The 16,471-nt window shown below is 36.1% G+C and overlaps 1 protein-coding gene across 1 annotated transcript in view; it reads left to right on the top strand.

The window, feature by feature from the left end:
- Positions 1-1,104: 1,104 nt before the first annotated feature.
- LOC138702317 (cathepsin L-like peptidase) overlaps positions 1,105-16,471 on the top strand; it is a 272,199-nt gene continuing 256,832 nt past the window's right edge. Inside the window, exons 1-3 of the mRNA XM_069829908.1 lie at positions 1,105-1,356; positions 1,472-1,660; positions 12,869-13,009. Of these exons, the coding sequence (XP_069686009.1) occupies positions 1,351-1,356; positions 1,472-1,660; positions 12,869-12,937 (264 nt within the window). The 5' untranslated portion in view covers positions 1,105-1,350 and the 3' untranslated portion in view covers positions 12,938-13,009. The remainder of the gene's footprint in view (positions 1,357-1,471; positions 1,661-12,868; positions 13,010-16,471) is intronic.

Below are 16,471 nucleotides of genomic sequence, written 5' to 3'. Positions count from 1 at the left end.
GGGAAAACGATTATGGATAAAAAAATATTTAAATCTAAATATGTATTTTTTTAAGTTCAAGGGGGATGGGGATTCAAACCCGGTAATCCCCCTCCCCTTGCGTGCACCACTGTTCTGCAGCGTTTGAATGGCAAACTATGAGATATGCTAAAAGTAGTTTTTCATATGTCGATATGTATCTCCAGAAATTGTGAAAAACAATCTGGTAACCTTAATTTAATTCCACTTCTATAGTCCGGGTCAGCTTACTTCACACCTTAAGGGTGAAACCTAACTATTGTGGTGATTTTCTAGTTTGCAGGTTGAATTTTCTTTTGCCAACTTCGTTTCGAATTTCAGTACTGACAAATACTACAAATTGTAGTGATTTTGTAACTAGTATGTTGGCAGCTGAGACAAATATCGACAATATTTGTCGGTACTGGAGTTCCATGAAATTGAAATTGTACTAGATTTCTGAGCCTGTTACTGGAAGCTAGTGAAATTTGAACATAGTAATAATATCAGTATTAATATTAATACATAATAGTTATTTTATGTGTTGCATTGTGGTTATAATTCAAGACTATAATCAGGTAAGTTTTCGGAATTAGTACCTACTAATAATTTCATGTGGCCAAACAAAATACATTTTTAGGTTAGGTTTCGTGAGTCAATTTGTTTAGTCAAACCAATGAATTTCGTAATGCCAGACAAAATACTTGACATGTTGATCCCTTTCTCGTATAGTTTGCCTACGAAAACATGTTATAAATCGCGGGTGCTCGTGTAAAGGGGATTAAATATGAATTGGTTAAACTGGAATAAGTACAGATTTGAACTATCCACAATTACTTTCCTCTTGTGTTAAAGGGGTTAAGTAATTCTTCCATCTATGATGCAGTTACAGTGCTCCATAGTTTGTGACAAAGGAAATTGTTCAGTATCAAAGGAGAGAAGTTTACATACCTTGCAATTTGATTTAACCCCCTTTACACGAGCACCCACGAAATTATTGAATTATTTAGAATAACCTTCCAACATAAAGTACGGTAAGTAAATGAGTCATTTAGTACGATGGATCATGTGATATCTGGTAACAGTTGGCAACACTGACAAGACAGAAATATTTGCTATTTGGGTGACTATTCTTATGTGATCCTCACTATAGCATTAACTCGTGATGGCTGTGACAATTGCCTGGCTGATGATCAAGAGCAAGAGATGAAATGTTATGGAGAGTTAGGGATTGGCACAGAAATTTATGGAAATTAACTCCTAGTGTGACGGGATTTAAGGCAAATATGAAAATTAAAATAAAACTAACCTAAGCGAGGTGTTATTAGTGAGTGGAAGTGGATGGGATTTTGAATGGCAGTAAATTATCCGTAATTTGGGCATATGTGGCCTCAAGTGACTCTGGATTCGTCCGAGCAACACATCTTATTCTTGCATATTGGTCTATATTATACCTTTAATCCTTAATTTTCAGACAGGAGCCCTCGAGGGTCAACACTTCAGGAAGACTGGTAAACTGGTTTCCTTGAGTGAACAGAATCTTAGAGACTGCTCCGGAGAATATGACAACGGCTGCGAAGGAGGTCTCATGGATAATTCATTCACTTATGTGAAAGAAAACCATGGAATTGACACAGAAGATTCCTATCCTTATGAAGCTCAGGTAAAGTACGAAATGGGTGGCATTCATGTCATCATCAGAATATTCCATGCTGTGTGTAAGAAATTGTTATTAATTCATACTTTTAGACAACCTACGGTTCATTGCCGCCCTCACATAAGCCTGCCATCGGTCCCTATCAGAGATCTGCATCACACGTTTTTGCTCGAGCGCCAAGTAGTTCATAGCATAATCCAATAGGTAGTGCACATGCATGATGGGTAAAACTGTCACGAGCGATAAATCCTCGAACGGTATAAGCAGAGCGTTAGACATTCGTTCTTGTTACAGTGATGAACTGTGTAGTAACATCATAGATGTTTATCATTTCAAAACTTTGCAGTGTTTAACTAACCTCTCCATAGTACAATACTTGCTTTAAAATGTAATATAAATATTGTAGGTAAATGTTTTTTTTTTTTCCCCCCACACAGGAGTGATTTTGTTTTTGCCACATCTGATGTTATTGGATGTAAATGTAATTATTAAATTATAAACGGAGAACACAAGCACGATAATGCAAGAACTATATTAAGTTTTCTAGTAGTAGTAGTAGTAGTAGTAGTAGTAGCAGTAGCAGTAGCAGTAGCAGTAGCAGTAGCAGTAGCAGTAGCAGTAGCAGTAGCAGTAGCAGCCTCTAATAATTAGTGTATCAATCTTTGCGTCTGTAACAGTTGTGCAGCATGATTATTCGTTTTATTATATTTTCTGTAACGTTATCTCTGTACTAATATTATTAATCTACTGCTATATCAATAATATTTTGTAAAACGTTTCTACATTGTCGCAGTATATAGGCGGAACACTATGCATTGACCTATCATATTATATATGTGGTAAATCAAATATTGAATAATTATTAATTAGCAATAATAACTGTATATCGAAGTTTTCATACTATTTTATTTATAACTTCATGTTCCTGTTTTGCTACATTCCATTGACTGCTCCATTAAATGTTTGTCATAAACGCAGAAAATAAAGCCTTATTTTTACCGTGTGAGCAAAACATATGTGTATCTTATCTGTCGCCTTCCATACAAGGTAAGACATGTCGGTGAGATGACCTTGTACTGTGTTTCTATTTATTACGAGCGTATCACGATCGATCGTATCTCACTCGAGGGTGCGACACTTGACCGAGTTCAAGCGAGCGATTTAACTCCAATGCAGCACTCTGGTCCTTATCCTGAGCAAGATTAATCCAGTCTCTACCATCATATCCCACCTCCATCAAATCCATTTCAATATTATCCTCCCATCTATGTCTCGGCCTTCCCAAAGATCTTTTTCCCTTAGGTCTCCCAACTAATATTCTATACATATTTCTAGATTCACCCATACGTGCTACATGCCCTGCCCATCTCAAACGTCTGGATTTAATGTTCCTAATTATATTATGTGAAGAATGCATTGCGTGTAGTTCTGTGTTGGATAACTTTCTCCATTCCCCTGTAGCTTCATCCCTCTTAGCCCCAAATATTTTCCTAAGCACCTTAACCTCGAACATCATTAACATCTGTTTCTCTCTCAAAGTGAGAGTCCAAGTTTTACAACCACACAGAAGAACTGGTAATATAACTATTTTATAAATTCTAACTTTCGGTTTTTTGAAAGCAGACTACATTACAAAAACTTCTCAACCGAATAATAACAGGCATTTCCCATATTTATTCTGCATTTAATTTCCTCTTGAGTGTTATTTATATTTGTTGCAGTTCCTCCAAGGTATTTGAATTTTTCCACCTTTTCAAAGGATAAATTTCCAATTTTCGTACTATGATCCAGTCACGAGACATAATCATATACTTTGTTTTTCTCGGATTTACTTCCAAACCTATCTTTTTACTTGCTTCACGTCATCCGCATAGACAAGCAGCTGATGTAACCCATTCAATTCCAAACCCTCTCTGTTATCCTGAACTTTCCTAATGGCATATTCTAGAGGAAAGTTAAAAAGCAAAGGTGATAGTGCATCTCCTTGCTTTAGCCCGCAGTGAATTGGAAAAGCATCAGATAGAAAGTGGTCTATACGGACTGTGCTGTAAGTTTCACTGAGACACATTTTAATTAATCGAAGTAGCTTCTTGGGAATTCAAAACTCAGTAAGAATATTATATAAAACTTTTGTCTTAACTGAATCATATGTCTTTTGAAATCTATGAATAACTGATATACTGTATAGTCCCAGGGATAACACTTTTATTGCTGAAGTTAGAAGCCTGTTGTTTGCTGCAGGGGAGCGAAAGAAAAGGGTGAGGTTTAATAATGGTATGGTATTGAATGGGATGGTTGAGTGAGTACTGTATGGAGTGTGTTTGGTGGCAGTGGTGATATTATAGGTGGCTGCGGTGGTAATAATGTTGGTGCACTTAGTATTGTGAGCACCCAGAGGTAAGAATTTTTTATCTGAGTGATAACAAGTGCATCTGAAGTGAAATGTGTGATAGATTCTTCGTTATCCACTGAGCTCCTGTTGAGGAGCATACTTAGATTTTCAAAATTATCTTCTACTAACTCTAAAATTGCCTATTGAAATCCATGAATTCGATTTCACTGTGGGCACACAAATTTGGATTAAGGTTAAATCCAAAGAAATCGCAAGGAATCCTAATGGGACATAATCGTCTACGAAGCACTCTTGATAATAGTACTATACCACTTATAATATTGAACGGGATTATTGTTAAATAAAGTGAAACAGTTAAAAATCTTGGCATTTTTATGGATAGCGAACTAAATTGGAACACTCAAGTAACACACATTTGCAAAAAAATATTTTCTCAACTTCACTCATTGTTTCATATGAAAGAATTTCTACCACTTAGTCTAAAAAAAGATTCCTATTCAGACGCTTGTAATGCCCCATTTTGATTATTGCGATTCCTTGCTAACTAATGTAAGTTCACTCTTAGCTGAGAGACTACAATGTGTTCATATTGTGTGCATACGATTCATCTGCAATACTCGTAAATTTGACCATATAACACCTTCCCTCCAGTTACTTTCATGGGTGCGTCTGAAGGAACGAAGAACAATACATTCACTGTCTCTTCTGTTTAGAATCATGCATACTTCTACTCTGAATTATCTGTTATCGCGCTTTCAATTTCTTACAACTCTTCGAAACCTACGTCAAGCACTTCTTTCTATCCCTCATCATAGAACGTCTTTATACTCATCTTCCTATACTGTAGGAATTCGTTACCTAATGACGTCAGGGACTACCAGACTTTATCACAATTCAAAATTAAATTGGAAAATTTTGTCTTAGTTAATGTTTTTTAGGTATTGCTAGAAGTATTGATTTGTGTTTTTTTTTCTTTTTCTCTTTTAATCTAGATTAAAATTGCAAGTTTCAGTTTGTGTGACTGCAACCTGTGTATATTTTTGTGTGGCTTTACTTTGTTTATAGTGTTTTTTCTCTTCTCTCTTTATTTCTTGTGTAGCTTTACTTTGTATATAGTGTATTTTTTTCTGTTTATTTCTATTATTGTATTTGTGTTCCTGGTGTTGTGGAAGAGAAGGCCTGTTGGCCTTAACTACACCAGAATAAATAAATAAATAAGTAAATAATAGCTGGCAATAAATTATCCAGATGGAATTGAATCTGTAACTTCCAAGGTTGGATTTAGAGTACCCAATCATACAATAATTTACAAACTCTAATTGAAAACAAGGAGTTGCAGAGCTTCATGTTGACATGCATTAGTCACAACTACTTCAGATCTTGTTCTAGAATACCGGTACGCATGCATTATTTTGAAATACTTCTTACGATTTAGTATCTGTGAAAGAAACAAAAATGACTGCTGGTGTCTAGAATGCGTTTCATCAGCTTGTTCATTTTTATTGCTATTTATATGATGAACGGTATGCACTTTTCTACTTTGACACACACAATATTCAGCCCTCGGCATCACTTCATTTCCCCCTTTGATTTGATTACCTGGTTGCGTATTTCCGAGGTTTTCCCCAACCAAAAGGCAAATGCCGGGTAATCTTTTGGCCAATTCTCGGCCCTCACCTCATCATTGTAGAAAATTACTACATTGTAAAACTGTAAAAATGGTAAAATATTGTAAAAATTTGTACAAATTGTAATTGTAATATTGTAAAATTTTGACTTGTTCACATCTTAAAGCTTCATTGCTCATGTAAGATCTACGGAAGATAATAAATGAATGAATGCACTTTTTGCAATTGGTATTACTTCCTGTAGACTACAGAGTTGTGGCTTGTCCAGAAGATGCCAGAGGAAATAATATCGAAATTATGTAATGAATCCTACAAGAGTGAAGATTTGTACCGATATGTTGTTGTTGTTGTTTTCTAATGCCAGGCGTTTGACAATAAAGTCATTTGACCTCTTGCACTCCAATATTTCTCAAAGATATTATCATGGCCAGCCACTAAAGCACAGATTTTGAGGTGTTCCGAATCCATTTCTTGGTTTGAGTTGCACAATGGGCAGTTAGGGGACTGATATATTCCAATACTGAAATCAGAAGTAAACACTGAAATACTGAAACAATTGTCTTTAGAGACAATTAATATTAGGTACCCTCCACGAAACTGGCTTCATTTATACACCGACTTGATCTCCAGAGAACAAGGTGCCGGTGCAGGTGTTACGTGCTGTCTCTTCTCACTTTATAGATCTCTTGGATATGGAACAACAAGTTTTGATGGTGAAATCATTGCAATAAGTGAAAGTCTCGGGAATCTTCTATGCCACATCAATAAATTTAGGAATGCAGTTATATTGTCAGACTCCAAAGCAGCTATTCTATCAATAGTCTCTAAACACACACCTTCATCTCAAACAGCAGAAATAACTAAAATGCTCTCTCAATTAATATCACTCAATAAAAGAATTGTATTCCAATGGATACCATCCCATTGTGGAATCCTGGGAAACGAGAATGCGGATGCTTTAGCAAAGAAGGGCAGCACTTCTACTCACAGACCTGTTACTAAATCTACGTATTACTCTGTGAAAAGATTTATTTAATCTACTTACTTAGACTTCAACAAACAAAATTTGATAACACAATCTCAAGGGAAAAAATGGAACTCTCTGCATCAAAATCCACAGTTAATTCCCATTTACCACGAAAATCGTCTGTAGCTGCATTTAGATTGGCAACAGGCCATGATTGTTTGGCCAAACACCTGCATAGAATTGGAATACATCAGTCCCCTAACTGCCCATTGTGCAACTCAAACCAAGAAATCGATTCGGAACACTTCAAAATCTGTGCTTCAGTGGCTGGTCATGATAATATCTTTGAAAAATATTGGAGTGCAAGAGGTCAAATGACTTTATTGTCAAACACCTGGCATTAGAAAACAACAACAACAACATATATAATAAAACAGTGCGCATCTTTTGGTGCAAGAACCAGAGTTCTATGGACTTATCTGAATGAGATATGCTTAGTTACCAACAGAGACCTTGGTTGAATTTGGAGCAAGAATCTGATTAGTTCTTCAGTTCTGTATGTAGAATTTGTATTTGGTAATATATTATGATTCACATGTATAGATATTTCAGATTAATGTTAGTTACTAATAAAATTATTACCAAGTATTGTTTACATTTTGTTATTCATGAACTTTACTTAGACAATAGTGACCTTTTGCTAGTAATAAATAAGATTTTTAATGTTTGGTGCAAAAACCAGGTAAGTCCAATTTTGTTTTCGCATTTACTTCAGAAGTGTTTTTGTGGATTTAACTAGTTCTTGCACCAAACACCTCAATTTCTACAGCTAATTTCAGTGGCTAATTCTTCCCAGGCATGGAAGCCAGTGTTTCATACGTTAGTTCAAGTCTCAACTGTGTGATCGAAGTTGTTTCTGCACTCTGTACCAACCTACTGTGTTACAAATTGTACTTTATTATGTTAATGATTGAGATTGACGTTTGTCGCAATAACTGGGGTTTCTCTAAATCTCCTGTCAGTTTTTATGTTATGACAAAAAATATTTGAAATTAAGAATAATTATATTATTAGGGGAAACCTGTGTAAAACGGCCACCTTAATTTTAAGTGTTACTTTACACAACTTTCGGTGTGCTCAAGAGTCTAAATTTAACGGTGTGAGTTGTATATCATCCAAGGACAGTGATGTGGCATTTTTTAAATTTTGAAAAAATATATATATTGTCGAAATTAAAATTTTTCAGAAGTGTAATATAATGGCCGTTTTACACTGGCATCTGTGTAAAATGGCCCAGTGTATATTATGCTAGAAAAAATATGATAGAAAACATATTCAGTTGAAAAATACATATAGTTACACGATATTATTTATTATCGTGAAAGTGGAACATGTTAATCTAATTAACTAAGATCATATAATTGAAAAGAAAGCATTAATATGGTATCAATTATGACATGAATTAGGACATTTAAATTTAATAGTCTAGCGATACAAACCGCAGGTGAAATCATCGTCTGCTACAGGATCAAGTCCAGGAAATTCTTCATGAGCCCATTTCATGCACGACATACAGCGAGCCCATCCTTCACCACTAGCTGAAATGGAGTGGATATTTTCTTGACAAAATATGCATTCAGCATCTTCCTCATCGTCTAAATTCTCTTCGCTACTTGTAATTTCAATGTTCTTAGTATTCTTATTTTCCAAAATTATTTTATGATACGTTTCTTTTTGTAACTATTTTCTTGAACCTGGCTGCTTCAGCTTTCTCTTTTAGTTTTTCAGCACATGGCACCTATATTCCTTTCCTCGACTCGCCGTCTCAGATTGGTTCTAGACAAATCATACATTTTGCTTGCCTTTGTAGTTCTCATTTTATTTTCCTGAACAGCTTTAATGGCTTCCCTAATATTTTCCCTGCTCCAAGAATTTCTATCAGTGTTCCTAATACGTCTACTTATAGCCTAGTTGATACTGGAAAAGAAACCGAATTACTTGTAAAAGTTCTAGTGTTTCAATGTATTACGTCAGAGATATCAGAGTAAAACCATCAAGCACGGTGTAAAACGGCCACCGTGCATGGCCGTTTTACACCGAACACATGCATCTAAACAAACAAGCTTATAGCATAACACCGCCATCTTGAAGTAGTTTCGAACACATGCATGTTGAACTTTATAACCTCTATTATATCAAGCAGTAGATAAACATTTCACGTTATGTATATTATGTATGTGTATGTATTTATTCACACTGCAATGGGTATATACCCGGTGGCAGTGGTAACTAATTACACTCAATAATGACAATAATAAACTTATTAATTAAAAATACAATTAATGATAATACTAATAATTAATACTAATAATAATAATAATAATAACAATAATAATAACAACAACAACAGAGAATATACTAAATTAAATGAAACGATCACTTAAAATAACATTTGAAATATTCTAATTTGTATCTTAAAACTAAGATCGAACTAAAACCCACGAGTATATGTTCATATCTGCACAAGTACCTTTCAACATTACACTCATTTCGCTGTCAACTCACTCACTGCACTGGAACTACGACACATTTCACTGATTCTATCCTGATTTCACTAACACTTCAAAAACATTTCACTGTTCAAATACTTTGCACTGCCACTATAACCTATACAGCTTCACTGACAGGAACACGTTTCACTTACACAGCACACTTCACTGACACGACATACTTCTTCACTGATACAACACACTTCACTGACACAACATAATTCTTCACTGATACAACACTTCAATAACAACATATCATTTACACCCTTTAAGTACTGTGTATAATTACCGTCTATTAGTAAGGTCCTTAAGCCTATTTTTAAATACATTTTTGGTTGTTGGTAAAGCCTTTAGTAAGTCTGCAGGTAAAGCATTCCAGTCCCTGATAGTACGATTGAGAAAAGAAAACTTTCCAGTGTCCGTCCTCTGCCTTCTTTCCCTCAATTTATATGAGTGGTCGTTCCTTGAAGAGTAATTTGGCGGCTGCAACCTATTTTTTATTTCTTTCCAGGCAGGCTCACCTCTGTATGTTTTGAACAGTGCGCATAATCGAATTCGCGTTCTCCTGTCCGTGAGTGTGTCCCATTTTAATGGTGAATTTTTCCAACAACACTTAAGAGCCCGTTTTTGGATCTTTTCCAGTGTCTTAATATGTTCTAATCTGTAAGGATCCCAACATGCAGCACCATATTCCATTACTGGACGTACTAGTGATTTATATGCAATCTCTTTGGATTTATCAGAACCTTTTCTTAGTACCCTCATCACAAAGTGTAACGCTCTCCATGCTTTTCCCGCTGTGTCTGTAACGTGTTCCCCCCAGCCGAGATCGCTGCTAAATGTTATTCCGAGGTATTTACATTTGTTAACTTCCGGAATGGTTTGACCCCCTATGTATATATGAAATTATATCAAATAATAAGTAGATACTTTAGATCAGAACCTCCAAAAACAGTTATCACATCGAAATAATCATAAATTGTGAATACAGCCATCCACGACTTTACAGACCACTTTCAGAAGTAGTTCTGACGTAGTGCACTACATAATCGGCAATATGGCAATGCTGCTAAAGGTATGCTTACACATGGCCGTTTTACCCAGGTAGGCCGCTTTACACTGGTCTCCCCTAACTTTTTTTTCTTCAGGCCTATCATTATAAGGAGTTCCGCAGTCATTTTCACGGAAACACATCGCCAAATTATCATCACCAACAATCATAAATGGAGATACAATTCGTTTATGTTTCGCGAATTCTGAAAATTCTTAATCAGGCACTTGGGTGCTGTCCTTGTCCTTTTATTTAAGTGGCTACTTTATTTTCATATTGCAGCAATTTTCCTCCAGTTTATGTTTTGTTGACTGTTTTAAATATTGTAACTATGTTATAGCTATTTTCATTTAGCTTTCTATCGAAGAGAAATATCTCCTCGATATCGGAAGAATTTCATTTCTCCCATTCCTATTCTAGATTCGAGGTCTCGGAATCCGTTTATAAAGAATACAGAAACCCATGTTGAATCTTTGGTACACTACTTTTAACACTTGAATATAAATAATTGATTAAATGGCGATCTTACTCGTGTTAATTATGTAAGCATTTGTGGCTTACAGCTGTTTCGGTGCTACTTGACACCATCCTCAGAGCCTACTAGATCTCGGCGCTATCTTAACTTCGCTGCCTGTTGTGTGGGTGTGTTCGTGTCATGAAGAGTTGTGTCAAATAGTGTGTGTGTTCTGAAATTGATCTGTGTGTTGAGAATTTGATTAGGGTGTGTTGTAGTGTATCTGTATATTTCATATTGTTCTAGTGTGTTGAGTTTTTGCTTTTTTGGACAGGCAGATCATTCCAAACTCGATACAAAGAACAGATTAAAGCAATAGCCAGAGGACACAATACATCTACATATGCCGAACACATAACTAATGCTAACCACACATACAATAACATAAATATAGACATGGAAATCCTACACATACAACCCAAAAACCAGAAACTCAACACACTAGAACTATATGAAATATGTTGTAGTTGTTTTCTAATGCCAGGCGTTTGACAATAAAGTCATTTGACCTCTTGCACTCCAATATTTTTAAAAGATATTATCATGACCAGCCACTGAAGCACGGATTTTGAGGTGTTCCGAATCCATTTCTTGGTTTAAGTTGCACAATGGGCAGTTAGGGGACTGATATATTCCAATTCTATGCAGGTGTTTGGCCAAACAATCATGGCCTGTTGCCAATCTAAATGCAGCTACAGACGATTTTCGTGGTAAATCGGGAATTAACTGTGGATTTTGATGCAGAGAGTTCCATTTTTTCCCTTGAGATTGTGTTATCAAATTTTGTTTGTTGAAGTCTAAGTATGTAGATTTAATAAATCTTTTCACAGAGTAATACGTAGATTTAGTAACAGGTCTGTAAGTAGCAGTGCTGCCCTTCTTTGCTAAAGCAATATACAGACACACTAAAACACACCCTAATCAAATTCTCAACACACAGATCAATTTCAGAACACACACACTATTTGACACAACTCTTCATCATACGAACGCACCCACACAACAGGCAGCGAAGTTAAGATAGCGCCGAGATCTAGTAGGCTCTGGGGATGGTGTCGAGCAACACCGAAACAGCTGTAAGCCACACATGCTTACATAATTAACACGAGTAAGGTCGCCATTTAATCAATTATTTAATACAGAAACATCGGAGCTGATACGTACCACTTTACAGAAATTTAGAAATGTTACTTTACATGCTTCTTGTAAATGTGATAGTAATATGCGTTACAAGAGCGGAATGTTGACGTTTTCATGTTCGAGGAAAAGATTGAAAAAGCGAACGTAGTTGAGCTTTTTTAATTTCCGAGAACATGAAAACAAACATACCGCTCGTGTATCGTACATTATTTTGTGCGAAGATCATTTATTACATACCTGAAAGAGGAATTTCTAATTAGTTGCAATGAAATCTCCATCTTGGTTTCTGTTCAATGACGGCAACTTTGGAAAATAAATATATGTATCTTCAACATTGTTCCTATAAAATGTTTTCTGTGTTTACGATATTCCAGCAGGCCGTGATATACGTCTATCTTTTTTTTTTCCCCCAGTCTATAAATGCGAACTTAAAACAAACGGTAAGGTTATGTAATGATTTATTTTTCATTTTAATATTTTAACAATATTATTTATATAACATATTGCAGTAATAACGTCGGCATCTGGAATCTTGTTGACTTTTTCACGGCTTCCTTAATGTTACTTGCATTACAAATGCAGTAACTTTTGTGGTGTTGTAGAGTTTACTTAATTTTTGCAAATATTTAAAAACAATAATTAACAGTGCAATTTAGGTGAAATTGCAGTGGTAAGTTTCCAATTATAATTATTACTATGTTAAACGTCTCTGAAAATAATATGTTAAAAGCCTAAAGCAGTAAAATCAATATGGCGCTTAAGCGGTAAGAAGAGGGAAATTGTTATGTGTGTTAGGTTGGGAATACTGAATGTGGTATTTCACACTTACCGCGTATTGGTTTTGTGCGGAAAGCAAGAAAATACGCACAATCTCGCACAAAGGTATTTTAATTGCTTGACATAGGAAATTGAGATATCTTTAAGCCTTGATACAAAGCAAAAGAAGTTACATTAATTATTAACTGGTTATAAAATATTCGAAACCCTTTAGAAGCTGCTACTATTGTTTCAGGAAATGTGTCTGAAATGGTGCAGTGTATGTGGACACTGGCAGCTCTCAATATCTGGAAGTGGAGTTTGAAGACATCCTGTGAGGCAGCATTTTGCTTTCGAAGCCAGGGGACTTCCATTGACTAAGAAGTAGAAATTTCAGGTAAGCCATATTAAATTGAACACTTATGTCTAATGTCTGTCTTTCACAGAACATGCAGCCTTACTGAGTCTGTGAACATTTAAAACTCTTTTGGTAAAAGTTAGTTTACAGTTAAAATGAATTGATTTTAGTTAATCGCTTTATTTCATATGTATAATTCTTTTAATATTATGATAGATCTTGTATGTAAAGTTGGTAGAAGTGTGGACACGACCACTAGCCATCATTGTAATGTTGTTCTCATGAATGCTTGTAGATCTAAATTCATTCTGAAGGGTTACCGTTAGGCTACCTTAATAGGCACAGTGAATTTATATGTCCTGTACATTAAACTCTGTTCTAATATGGAATTGTGGTGACGTTTTCATTTTTGGAGTGCAGTATTATTGTAACGTTAAATAATATACAACACTAGATTTACCGAGAAACCGCTGATACTGTCAATTATGAGAATAATTTGGATAAATCGCAATATAACACCATTATTTCCACAGATTAGAGGCTGAAACATTTTAGGTAGGCAAAAAATACAGCTACAAAAAAGTGCAATGGATTTGCTCGATTTTACCGGTGATTAATGGTAAACATGCGGGGATGCTATAGTGTAAAGGGCGGATCTCTGAGCCCCTTCGTTCTCCTTGTGTAAAGTCTGTTTTGGAAGGTCAAAATGATCATTTTTTTTAAATTTGCCGGCCTCTACCGTACATATGCCTGGGGGCAGACAGTTGTCCTTAGCAATAGAGATAGAGTCCGAAGAGCTCTATTCGCTCCACTTATCAGCTTTGTTCTCACTATACATACGGCGGAGTTATGGCTGCGAGAATATTGGCAGAATACAGATTGGTATTTTTTTCTAGAAAATCAGAAAGTGTTCGCGATTGCCATTTTGATGCTATAGTGTAAGAAGTAAGTCAAGGGGGAATACAGGGCCGCATCCCATTTTATTGTATTGTATTTATTAACATTCCATGATATTCATACATGCTTACAGCTAGAATATGGAACAAGTCAAAAAACTTTATACTATTATAAATTCTTAATTTATAGTCACAGTCTAGATGAAATATATACAGACGAGATTTTCAATATAGTCTACTAGTACAACACATAGTTTTAGTATCAATTTCATGAAGTGTTATTGAATGTCATGAATTCACCTTCAGAATAGAAGGCGTGAGAAATTAGGTACTTCTTTAATTGAGCCCTAAATAATCTTACGTTTTGAGTTTCATTTTTTATTTCAAGAGAAAGGCTATTAAAAATTTTTACTGCCATATAACGCACTCCTTTTTGATAGCACGATAGACTTGCCGATGGAGTATGAAAGTCATTTTTTTTACTTGTATTTATGCTATGAACTGTTGAATTAGTTACAAAGTTTTCACGATTACATACGAGGAATATTATTAATGAAAAAATATACTGACAAACCATGGGCATTATTTGTAGTCTTTTGAAAATAGTCCTACACGAATCCCAAGATTTGGCACCTACTATTATTCTAATTACTCTATTTTGTAATAGAAATATATTGTTATTATCTGAGGAATTTCCCCAGAATATTATTCCAAAACTCATTACCGAGTGGAAGTATGCAAAGTATATTGTTTTTAAGGTATTGATATTTACTACCTTTTGCATTGATCTAATAGCAAAACAAGCTGAATTTAGGTTGGGGGTAATTTCTTTAATATGATTTTTCCAATTTAACACATTATCGATTTTTAACCCAAGAAATTTGGTTGTTGTTGTTTCTAATAGGGATCTATTATTAATTATTGCCCTAGACATTTGCGACGTTGAATTTGGACAGGATTTTAATTGAATTATGTTAGTTTTGTTACAATTTAATACCAATTTATTGACTGAGAACCAGTCACATATTTTGAAGGTCAAAATGACCATTTTTTGAAATTTTGCCGGCCTCTCCCGTCCACACGCGCGGGGATAGAGAGTTGTCCTTTATACTGAAGATAGCATTCGAGGAGCTGTATTCAACGCACTCATCGTCATTTTTGTAACTACACGTGCAGCGGAGTTATGGCGGCTAGAATGTCGGCGGAATAGTGGTTCCCCTTCCCCTTTTTTTCTCGAAAATCAGAAAGTGTTCGCGATTGCCATTTTGATGCTATCGTGTAAGAATTAGGACAGTGGAGAATACAGGGCCGCATCCCGTTCCTCGGTATGGCCATTATTTCCGGAATTAGAGACTCAAATATTTTAGGTACCCAAAAATTGGGGCTAGAAAAAGTGCGCCGGATTTGCTGGATTTTTGCGGTGATTACTAGGGATGATGTGGGGATGCTACAGTTAAAAGGGCGGGCCTCTGAGTCGCTTCGTTCTCCTTGTGTAGAAAAAAGTCTGTTTTGGAAGGTCAAAATGACCATTTTTTTTAATTTTGCCGGCCTCTCACGTCCACACGCGCGGGCATAGAGAGTTGTCCTTTATACTGAAGATAGAATTCGAGGAGCTGTATTCAACGCACTCATCGTCATTTTTGTAACTACACGTGCAGCGGAGTTATGGCGGCTAGAATGTCTCGAAAATCAGAAAGTGTTCGCGGTTGCCATTTTGATGCTATCGTGTAAGAATTAGGTCAGTGGGGAATACAGGGCCGCATCCCGTTCCTCGGTATGGCCATTATTTCCGGAATTAGAGACTCAAATATTTTAGGTACCCAAAAATTGGGGCTAGAAAAAAGTGCGCCGGATTTGCTGGATTTTTGCGGTGATTACTAGGGATGATGTGGGGATGCTACAGTTAAAAGGGCGGGCCTCTGAGTCGCTTCGTTCTCCTTGTGTAGAAAAAAGTCTGTTTTGGAAGGTCAAAATGACCATTTTTTTTTAATTAGCCGGCCTCTCCCGTCCACACGCGCGGGCATAGAGAGTTGTCCTTTATACTGAAGATAGAATTCGAGGAGCTGTATTCAACGCACTCATCGTCATTTTTGTAACTACACGTGCAGCGGAGTTATGCGGCTAGAATGTCTCGAAAATCAGAAAGTGTTCGCGATTGCCATTTTGATGCTATCGTGTAAGAATTAGGTCAGTGGGGAATACAGGGCCGCATCCCGTTCCTCGGTATGGCCATTATTTCCGGAATTAGAGACTCAAATATTTTAGGTACCCAAAAATTGGGGCTAGAAAAAAGTGCGCCGGATTTGCTGGATTTTTGCGGTGATTACTAGGGATGATGTGGGGATGCTACAGTTAAAAGGGCGGGCCTCTGAGTCGCTTCGTTCTCGTTGTGTAGAAAAAAGTCTGTTTTGGAAGGTCAAAATGACCATTTTTTGAAATTTTGCCGGCCTCTCCCGTCCACACGCGCGGGCATAGAGAGTTGTCCTTTATACTGAAGATAGAATTCGAGGAGCTGTATTCAACGCACTCATCGTCATTTTTGTAACTACACGTGCAGCGGAGTTATGGCGGCTAGAATGTCCCCTTTTTTTTCTCGAAAATCAGA

This window comes from Periplaneta americana, chromosome 6 (genome assembly GCF_040183065.1).
Source record: "Periplaneta americana isolate PAMFEO1 chromosome 6, P.americana_PAMFEO1_priV1, whole genome shotgun sequence".
NCBI classification, from domain to species: Eukaryota; Metazoa; Arthropoda; class Insecta; order Blattodea; family Blattidae; genus Periplaneta; species Periplaneta americana.
The sequence above is the reverse complement of the archived record's forward strand: the minus strand, read 5'-3'. Positions and strand labels throughout refer to the sequence as shown.